This window comes from Archocentrus centrarchus, unplaced genomic scaffold, assembly GCF_007364275.1.
Source record: "Archocentrus centrarchus isolate MPI-CPG fArcCen1 unplaced genomic scaffold, fArcCen1 scaffold_72_ctg1, whole genome shotgun sequence".
NCBI classification, from domain to species: domain Eukaryota; kingdom Metazoa; phylum Chordata; class Actinopteri; order Cichliformes; family Cichlidae; genus Archocentrus; species Archocentrus centrarchus.
In genome coordinates, this window is record NW_022060287.1 from 498723 (window position 1) to 509588 (window position 10866).

At 42.5% G+C, this 10866-nt stretch overlaps 1 protein-coding gene across 1 annotated transcript; it reads right to left on the minus strand.

The window, feature by feature from the left end:
• Window positions 1–581: 581 nt before the first annotated feature.
• LOC115777788 (Fc receptor-like protein 5) lies at window positions 582–10520 on the minus strand. The gene is made up of 6 exons (XM_030725775.1): window positions 10242–10520; window positions 9292–9327; window positions 1646–1909; window positions 1321–1566; window positions 1096–1245; window positions 582–1014 (listed from the first exon to the last, which is right to left on the minus strand). Exons 1-6 carry the CDS (start codon window positions 10315–10317, stop codon window positions 926–928), a joined length of 861 nt encoding a protein of 286 aa, XP_030581635.1. The 5' UTR covers window positions 10318–10520; the 3' UTR covers window positions 582–925.
• Window positions 10521–10866: the final 346 nt, after the last annotated feature.

The following is a 10866-nucleotide window of genomic DNA, read 5'->3' on the forward strand; positions in this document are numbered from 1 at the left end:
ACGGATAATACATATGTACCATTCTGCCATGGAGGACTGAAAATTATTTTTAGACCATATAATTCTTTTTTGGTGAGAGAAAATATTTTTTTGCCTGCATTTACAATGTTTGTTTTAAAGTGTAAGAGTAGCATTAAAGTATGATGAAGACAAATTTATTTGAAAGGTAAATTCTGGATTTATTGTACATCTTTTCTAATTATCAAACATCATGTTTAGACTTAAACCAACATCATGTTAATACATTATTCAGTACTTTGTAACATCCACAGTTTGTTCAACAGAATTTGTTGAAAAAACTGTGTGCACCAGTACAGAATATTTTCTTGAAGTGAAGTTCAGTTTACAGCATTATTCAGGGGTGAGTTAGAAAGAAAATAGAGAAACTCTTTCTAAAAGGAGAAACAAATATACAGTGGCTTGCAAAAGTCTTCATACCCCTTGAACTTTTTCATATTTTGTCACATTACAGCCACAAACATAAATGTGGTATACAATTGTGAAGTGGAAAGAAAATTATACATGATTCAAAACATTTTTTACAAATAAAAAACTGAAAAGTGCGGTGCGCAAAAGTATTCAGCCCCCCTGAGTCAATACTTTGTGGAACCACCTTTTGCTGCAACTACAGCTGCAACTCTTTTAGGGTATGTCTCCACCAGCTTTGCACATCTAGTCACTGAAATTATCTTTTCAGAATGCACATCACACACACATTTTTTTAAGTGTGTGTGTGTGTGTGTGTGTGTGTGTGTGTGTGTGTACAGTACCAGTCAAGTGTGTCCAAACTTTTGACTGGTACTGTATGTATCCAGTCCAGAGTCTATTCATAGCAGAGGTGGAAAGAGGCCCAGTGACACAATAATCAGATATATGAAATTTGACAAAACTTTCCATTAGCAGGAGGCTGAAAATGAGCTCTGCTTTAGAAGTGATGCTCTACAGTGACATCATCATAGTTATTATCCAGTCCCTGTCCGGGGGTCTTTGCCATAGAGACATGCAGGTCATTTTCTATAAATATTAGAAAACTGTATCAGCTGTTAATACACAAAGAGATCAGAGAGAGAGAATAGTTAAATGATTCAGTGTTACCTGTGGCTCTGTGTTGATATAGAGACAACATGCAGAAAGTGGAGATGACATATGGACAGAACACCACCAAGTAGCGCAGCATTGTAAAGTCAGCCTGCTGGAGGGGTGCTGCAGGGGTCAATGTGGGTCTGGGTTTGGTTTCAGGCCTACCTGCAGAGAGAATCCCACCTGCTCAGGTGAATATGTAGATGAAGTAAGTTGTAAAATCAGAGTGAAGCTCCTCACCTGTGACAGTGATCCAGCTGGATGGAGACTCTCCATGACCGCTGATGTCACACTTGTAGAGGCCTTCATCAGACCTGTTAACATGCTGGATGGTCATGTGACCTGTAGGCTGCTTCCTGATGAGGGAACCATCTTTATAGAAAGCAGCTGGGAGGTTGGAGGGAGTGGTCTTTGTTTGACAGAGCAGAGTGACGTCATCTCCCTCCATCACAGGGAGGACAGGACTCTGCAGGATCACTGATCCACCTCAACACAGAGACAAACTACAGCATTTCATCCATTTACACACAGCTTCATCAACACTAACTCCACACACTCAGCTTACCAGTGACTGTGAGGTTAACCATGTTACTGATGGCACCCTCTCTGGACTCACACCAGTAAACTCCACTGTCCTGTGGGTCAGTGTAGCTGATGTTACAGGAAGAACCAGCTGGTTGTCCAAACTCATCTCCACACTCAGCTCTGGTGTCTGTGCTTGTGTTTCTCTTTAGAGTCCATCCAGCAGAGCTGTCGTCCTCCTCACAGCTCAGAGACACAAACTCATCTTTAAACAGCTGAGAGCTGCTGGGACTCACAGTCAGACGAGCTGAGACGGAGAAGGGAGATGAATCAGTTCTCAATACCAGAAAATATCACTTCCTGCAAAATACACTATGCAATTGAAATCAAAGACCCCATGGAAAACAACGTCAAAAATGATGCAGCAGGCTAGTAGCAAAATATCATTGCAGCAACACAAAAAATGGTCCTCAGTAATTTGTATCAGCCCTACATGTTTTTATGTATTCTAACAATGTTGGGATGTGGTCCTAATGAAACAATGTTTGTGTCCTGGGGGAGGGCCTCTCAGATCTGGAGAAGGGCATCACTGAGCTCCTAGACCAGGGGTGGGCAACTCAAGGCCTCGAGGGCCGGTGTCCTGCATGTTTTAGATGTGTTCCTGAGCCAACACACCTGAATCACATATAGAAGTCATTAGCAGGACTCTGGAGAACTTGACTGCATACTGAGGAGGTAATTCAGCCATTTGATTCAGGTGTGTTGGATCAGGGACACATCTAAAACCTGCAGGACACCGGCCCTCGAGGCCTGGGATTGCCCACCCCTGTCCTAGACAGTCTCAGGTGTTGTAAGATGGACCGAAACATAATGTCCCAGAGATGTTCTATTGGATTTCAGTCAGGTGAGCATGGGGGCCAGTCATTTGTATCAAGTCATTCGTACTCCAGGAACTACCCGCATACTGTCGCCACATGAGGCGCGCACCAGTTGGAATCCCTGTGCCCTGTCCAACCCTCCTAGAGTAACTGTCTGCCTCCTGGAATCTCCTCCATGCTCTTTGGGGTGGGGGGTAATTGGGATACTCAAAAAATGGCAAAAAAAACAAACAAGCGAGAAAAAAAATGAAATCGGGATTAGCTTTCTTGAATTCTAAACTGGATGATTATTCATGCATTTAAAAAATACATTTACATAGGATGCCCTTGAACTTCAAATATGATCAATATTAAAAGAAAACAAAAATGGGGCAACAAGAAGCCAAGCAGTTGTGGACTTGAGCGTAGATAGAGATGGAGACCAGACAGCTGACACTTTATTGACCAAAGGCTCTCTTCCTGTCATCTTTGATCAGGATGGGCTACACAAGGCCTAATTTAAAAGTAATTTTAATCTAAAAATTTTTACTGCAATTAATTAAAATGACAAACTACACTTAATCAAAAGTACTGCTCTCCTCAAACCGTAAACATAAACACCAAGTTTACAGTTTTCCAGAAAGACTCAGCAGAGTTTAAGGTGAAGCCGTTTTGCTTTTTGTGGTGTCAGATTACTTGTAGGCTGGACTATTGTAATTCATTATTATCAGGCTGTCCTAAAAGCTCCCTGAAAAGCCTTCAGCTGATCCAAAATGCTGCAGCTAGAGTACTGACAGGGAATAGAAAGAGAGAGCAGATTTCTCCCATATTGGCTTCTCTTCATTGGCTCCCTGTTAAATCTAGAATAGAATTTAAAATTCTTCTCCTCACATACAAGGTCTTGAATAATCAGGCACCATCTTATCTCAAAGACCTCATAGTACCATATCACCCCAACAGAGCACTTCGCTCTCAGACTGCTGGTTACTTGTGGTTCCTAGGATACTTAAGAGTAGAACGGGAGGCAGAGCCTTCAGCTTTCAGGCGCCTCTTCTGTGGAACCAGCTTCCAGCTTGGATTCAGGAGAAAGACACCCTCTCTGTTTTTAAGATTAGACTTAAAACTTTCCATTATGATAGGCCTAGGATGCTGGGGATGTTACCATAATGCACAGTTTCTTTTTATTCACCTTTTTTACTCTGTTTATACTTCATTCTGTATTTAATCATTAGCTATTATTTTTCTTTTCCACAGCATGTCTTTTGTCCTGTCTCTTTCCCCTCAGCCCAACCGATCGCAACAAATGACTGCCCCTCCCTGAGCCTGGTTCTGCTGGAGGTTTCTTCCTGTTAAAAGGGAGTTTTTCCTTCCCACTGTGTGCTTGCTCATAGGGGGTCGATTTGACTGCTGGGTTTTCTCTGTATTATTGTAGGGTCTTTACCCACAATACAAAGCGCCTTGAGGTCACTGTTGTGATTTGGTGCTATACAATTAAAACTGAATTGAATTGAACTAAATAGATATCTCCTGTTCTAGTAGTGGATGCAGCCTGCACTCAGACAGTTTTATTCTACCTTGGCTTTCTATGTCATTGAGAGAGGATATATCTAATGTTATTGTCTTGTTTGCAGATATCCCACCCACCAGTTGTTTAAACCCTCTGTTAGTAGGGAGCAGACAAGCAGGTGAAAGTTGGCTTAAAAGGGGAGGAATTACAGTATATTGCTAAAAGTATTCACTTGCCCATTCAAATAATTGAATTCATGTGTACAGACCACTTCCAAGGACACAGATTAGTGTAAAGCACACTGCTACTGGACTCGAAAATAGTGCGGGTTTCCATGGCTGAGTAGCTGCATCCAAGCCTTACATCACCAAGCCAAATGCAAAGCATCAGATGCAGTAGTGTAAAGCACACCACCACCAGACACTAGAGCAGTAGAGATGTGTTTTCTGGAGTGACAAATGATGCTTCCCCATCTGGCAATCCAATAGACAAGTCTGGGTTTGGAGGTTGCCAGAAGAGCAGTGCTTGTCTGACTGCGTTATGGCACATGTAAAATTTGGTGAAGGGAGGATTATGGTGTGGAGGTGTTTTTCAGGAATTGGGCTTGGCCCCTTAGTTCCAGTAAAAGGAACTATTAATGCTTCAGCATATCGAGATATTTTGGGTAATTTCATGCTCCCAGCGAGTGCAGTGTGCGTCGGGTGGCGGCCAAGTGTGGAGGGCCTGGCGGGCTGATCCCCGTTTATCGGGACTGGCTATTGAAAAATGGAATGTCACCACTCTGGTGGGGAAGGAACCTGAGCTAGTGCACGAGGTTCAGAGATACCGGCTATATATAGTCAGGGCCACCTCAACACATGGCCTGGGCTCTGGAACCAGTCCTCTGGAGAGGGACTGGACTCTGTTTCAGTCTGCAGTTTCCCTCAGTTACTATTTTTCCACCACCAAAGTGCCGGTGCTCGTGCTGATGTTAGTTTCAATGAACCGGCGAAACGCTTAAGAACGGGCCTGTGTTTCCACTGCGCTTTGTGAACTGCTCCTTTATGTATGAATGTGGGCGGGTCCTCATCTGGACACGGAAGCCGAAAAGCACAAATGTGGGAGAACACGCTCCCCTCTCTTGCGCTGCAAACACATTTTACAGTCCAAACAAAACTACTGCAGCATCTGTGTACAGCACAGAGATAAACACAGACGGTGAGCTGGGGCGGGTATTCTTTTATCTCTCGGCTTTCTGCCTATACATTGGAGTTTTCACCAGTAGCTAAGAGGGTTGCTTCCCTGGGCCTTTGGACCAGGGGTCCTCACTGTTGTTTGCACTTAAGCGCAGAGTAACACTTTAGAGTTCCCACCCTTCTTGGAGTCACTGGGCGGGGTGCTTGAGGGTGCTCCTGCTGGGAGACGTCAACGCTCATGTGGGCAATGACAGTGAGACCTGGAGTGGCGTGACTGGGAGGTACAGCCAGCCTGTTCTGAACCCAAATGGTGTCTTGTTATTGGACTTCTGTGCAAACCACAGTTTGTCCATAATGAACACCATGTTCCAATGCTGCTCAGAGCTGTGACTACAAGGTGGTTTGTTTCTGTCATGGTGGTAATCCCCGAACCAGATGGTGGTCACCGGTAGTGAAGGAGTACCCATCTTCAAGAAGGTATACCAGAGGGTGTGCTCCAACTATCGGGGAATCATACTCCTCAGCCTCCCCGGTAAAGTCTATGCAAGGGTGCTGAAAAGGAGGGTCCATCCTTTAGTCTAACCTCAGATTCAAGAGGAACAATGTGGTTTTTGTCTTGGCTGTGGAACCCTGGACCAGCTCTTTATATTCTCAAGGATATTTGAGTGTGCGTGAGAGTTTGTCCATCCAATCTACATGTGTTTTGTGGACTTGGAGAAGGCATTCAACCTCATCCCTCGGGGTATCCTGTGCGAGATCCTGTAAGAGTATGGGTTGTCTGGCCCATTGTGGCGGGCTATTCAGTCCCTGTACAACTGCAGCGACAGCTTGGTCCATATTGCCAGAAATAAGTCAGACCTGTTTCCTGTGGGTGTTCACCAGGACTTTGCCAGGGGTGTCCTTTGTCACCAATTCTGTTCATAATTTTTATGGACAGAATTCTAGGCGTAGTCATGTGATGGAGGGCTTCTGCTTTGGTGGCCTCAGAATCAATCAGAGGCCACCAAAGTAAATCAGACCTGTGTTGTTTCATCAGGTGGTGGCCTCCAGCTCACAGTGGAACAGTTCGCAGCTGAGTGTGAAGCGGCTGGCATGAGAATCAGCACCTCTAAGTCTGAGGCCGTGATCCTCAGGCAGAAAAGGGTGGTGTGCCTACTCCGGCTCAGGGACGAGTTGCTGCCCCAGGAGGAGGAGTTTAGCTATCTTGGGAGAAGGGAATGGGAGATCAACAGACAGATTGGGGCTGTGTCTGCAGTGATGCAGGCACTGCACCGGTCTGTCGTGGTGAAGAGGGAGCTGAGCATAAAAGCAAAGCTGTCAATTCACCTGTCACCTGTAAGTCCCTATCCTCACCTATGGTATGAACTCTGGGTAGAGACCAAAGGAATAATATAGCGAATACAAGTGACTGGCTTCCTCCAAAGGGTGGCCGGCCTCTCCCTTAGAGATAAGTGAGGAATGCAGCCATTTGGGAGGGGCTCAAGGTAGAGCCGCTGCTCCTCCACATCAAAAGAAGCCAGGTGAGGTGGTTAGGATGATTAGGATGACTCCTGGAAGCCTTGGGGTCCCTTTGGAAGAGCTGATGGAGGTGGCTGGGGAGAGGGAGGTCTGGGCTTCTCTGCTTAGGCTGAGGCCCCTGCAACGCGGCCCCAGAGAAGGGATGGATGGATTAATGGATTAATGCTCCCAACTTTGTGGGAGGAGTTTGGGGATGGCCCCTCCCTGTTCCAACATGACTGCGCACAAGTGCACAAAGCAGCTCTATAAATTCAATTCAATTCAATTCAATTTAATTCAAAGATCTTTATTGTCCCCTAAGGGCAATTATTTCCACAGCCAGTAGTACAGAAATCCTAAAAAACAGCTATACCATGAGAACATGGATAAAAACAAACATAAAATCACAACAGATCATTTTGGATCATGTTGAAGTCTCTGTTCTGTGTGGCGGAGTAGAACCAAATTCGGATTATTGGACTTCTGAGAGGTAACCAGAAAACTGTAAGGTCTGTCAGCAAATAGTTATGACGGCCTGAACCAAAACAGTTACACTATTTGGAATTTGGCTCCCAGACGGCCTTGGATGGCCGTCTGTCTAAATCGCCTCCTGGAGATGTTATGTAAATAGATGCTCTTCACCCCCGCCCCGTGTTGTGACCTGTATGAACTGGTATCCTGGCAACCAAGGCTGACTGTACCATCTTATCATGAACTGCTGGTCTGAAAGCTGATTGGCCATCACAGTATCCTGCTCGTCTCCAGCCCCTCCCCTACCCACCCTAGTGCTCTCCAGGCTTTAAATGTGCTACTACTTTGCTGAGGTGTTTTTTGGAACCTCGTAAGGTGTTCATAATGAACACAATACGAGATGATTTTTTTGAACCTACCTATCCCAGTGTATCTCTTTCTGTTTTCCTGCTAAAGGTAGCGCCGGTAAAACGGCTGCATGACCTCAGACACCTGTCCCCCCTGTATTCATTCGTATTCGTATTCAAAAACCTAAACGCTGTTGGGACAAAAGATTCCCTCAATCTATTTGTCCTACAACCTGGTACCCGATATCTGCATCCAGAAGGAAGCAACTGAAACTCCTGGAGCAGTGGATGGTCTAAATCTGCTAGGATAAATCTGGCCTTTTTCACTGACCTCACTTTTGTAGGTCAGTGAGGTTGCTCAGGGCTGTGCCAACAATTTCTCTGCACACCTTTACAACTCCTCGCAGTTTTTTTCTCTTCTTAACATTTAAAAAAACCAAACCAGCAGATGAGATTAAAAGTAATAACCGACTCAATAAAACAAGAGTAAAACATTTTCATAAAAGTTGAATCCACATTAAAACCACGGAGCTTCCGATAAAAATACATCCTCTGATGGGCCTTTTTACAAAGTGAGTCTACGTGGGCTTCAAAAGTCAGCCTGTTGTGAAGGATCATTCCCAGATATTTATACTGGTCCACGACCTCAACATTTTCCCCAGAAATAACCACAGGCTCAATGACTGCACTGTGTTTTCTAAAATCAATGACCACCTTTGTTTTAGAAACATTTATCTTTAAAAAGGAGGACTCACACCAGTCAGTGAAATCCCTGACCACTGGTCTGTGGTCTGGGTCATCACTGCTGAGGAGGGACAGGATCACAGTCATCAGCAAATTTTAAAATGTGGCTCTGTGGATACTGGCTGTGACAATCGTTAGCATATAAAATAAATAAAAGGGGTGAAAGAACACAGCCCTGAGGAGACCCAGTAGAAGAAAAGAGGACATCGGAAAGAACGCCGTTGACCTTCACCCTCTGAGAACATACAGTTAAAAAGTCAATCAACCAACATATGAGGCCAGAATCAATACCATAAAAACACTGTAATTTCTTAGCCAAAATGTGTGGTTGAATACAGTTAAAAGCAGATGAGAAATCAACAAAAAGGTTTTTGTGCCCTCCAGATGTCTTAAAATCATGTTTAAAAGGGTTCCTGTTGCATCCTCCACTCCCCTGCCTGACCTGTAAGCAAACTGAAGTGGGTCCAGATGTTCTCTAACTCTAGATAAAAGAATTTCCTTCATGATCTTTTCAAATGTCTTCATTGCTAATGAAGTGAGGGCAACAGGCCTAAAATCATTCAGAGACCAAGTTTCATTACTTTTGGGGACAGGAACAATGGTTGAGGCTTGGACCAGTGAGTTTGGTGTGGAAAATTGTGACTGGCCAGCACAGAGTCCTGACCACAACCTAATAGAACACCTTTGGGATGATTTAGAGTGAAGACTGCATGCCTTGTGTCTGACCTCACAAATGCACTTCTGGATGAATGGTCAAAAATTCCCATAAACACTCCTAAACCTTGTAGAAAGCCTTCCCAGAAGAGTTGAAGATGTCATAGCTGCAAAGGGTGGGCCAACATCATATTAAAACCTATGGATTAAGAATGGGATGTCACTCGGGTTGGTATGTGTGCAAAGGCAGATGAGCGAATACTTTTGGCAACACACTGTAAAACAGGCTTGTTTCAGTTAGAAGATTAACTGAGTGGCTGTACCCAATGTAAGAAGGATTATTTGAACTGTGGATTGTGCAAAGCCAATCTAGTAGAGTCCAAAGATTATAAAATATAATGTTGGTCGATTTTAAACTGCAATATAAGTTTACTGACCTTGGTTTGTTGTGCAGCCCAGCAGTGAGGTCAGAACTACAAAGAAAGACAGGTGGCTTCGGTTGAGGTTTCACAGCAGAGTAAAAATAGACACCACAGTGTGTGAAACATACAGTGATGTTTGATTGGTTGAGTTTTAGCTGATTCAGAATGAGCACAGTAAGCAGCAAACCATCCTCTAATTTTCTTATACAGCAGCCCATATGTATGCAATGGAAAAGCAGAGTTTAATTTATTTAATTTTTATTCATATAGTGCCAAATCACAACAATCACCTTAAGGCACTTTATATTGTAAGGTAAATACCCTACAGTAATAGAGATAAATTTTTATCTCTATTACTTTTATCTTTTATCTTACTTTTATCTCTGCCTGTTATCTTGTACTAAGAGATTACCCAAAGAGGACTGAAGATTTTGCTCTTCATTTTTTATTAATGGATGTTGCTATTTATTTTGTTAGTTTTTTACAAAATTATTTTCTGGCTTTGTTCATGATCTAAAAACAGTGTGTGGCTGGTTATATGGTTGTGATCACAGATAAAACTGTTTTAATGCCATTCTTTGATTTTATATTTACAGTTTTTAAAAACTTAAGAGAAACACTAAACAATGTTTTAGGAACTGTGAAAAACTCTATTACTGTTTCCTCTTCACAACCGCTTATGGCTTGTCGATAATAAAAGTGACTAAGACCTAAAGAGATTTTATGAGAATATACTATAAAATTATAAAATACGCTAAAGTGAATTTACTGTCACAAATGTTATTTTTTCTAATTGTCACATGACAATTAGATTCATCCTGTGACCCATTACTGAGGTCCTATGCTAAAAAATTCTGACTGTAGCTTAATTTCCTCAATGTAGTGCCCTAATGTATAATTCTGATATCATCTCAAAGGTAATTGTTGAATTTTAGCCCAGACATAAAATTAAAGAGCGGACTTACAAATCCGCCACAGTAGAGATGATGCCTCCATCGTGCTGCTTTGCAGAGTTATCAAGCCTTTGATCAGTTCAGTCATATCAGATGACAAGACCCTCCTCTTCCCGACTGACTGTGGCTTTCAGTGTTGAGGTTTCCTCTTCAGAGAAAATAAAAAAGATTGCTTTTATTTGTGCTTAGATGCAGAGATGACATGATTTAAACAAGAGACTAAAATGTCACAAGACAAAAAATATCTAGCATGTAAATTTAAAAGCAAAGAGCTCTGGAAAAACCAGTAGATATTTAGTATCTGATATATACAGTCACAATAAATCTAACTAAATTTAGACAATTTTAAAAGTTTCATAATAAAATCACCGATAATGACTAAAATATATTATATTGTTCTTGCATATTCATAGAAACAAGCTGTGTCTTCATGTAGCTGACAACAGTGCAGTTGTACAAGTTTTTTTCTTTTTACATATTCTCTTTGCTTTAACCAATGAAATGTAGTCAGCTGAATGCTGTGATGGTATAACTACATTAAATTTCATTTTAAATGCCATTTTACATTTAAAAAGTATAATCAATTTTATGAGAAGGATGTGGAGAAATATTTTCCCACTTTAGCCGTTTCTTTAGA

Coding starts and splice junctions, on each gene's coding strand:
- LOC115777788 (XM_030725775.1), bottom strand. CDS start 10,317: ATGACTGAACTGATCAAAGGCTTGATAACTCTGCAAAGCAGCACGATG. Junction 1,910..9,291: donor GGGCTGCACAACAAACCAAG/GTCAGTAAACTT, acceptor TCTCCGTCTCAG/CTCGTCTGACTGTGAGTCCC. Junction 1,246..1,320: donor CAGCTGGATCACTGTCACAG/GTGAGGAGCTTC, acceptor TTCTCTCTGCAG/GTAGGCCTGAAACCAAACCC.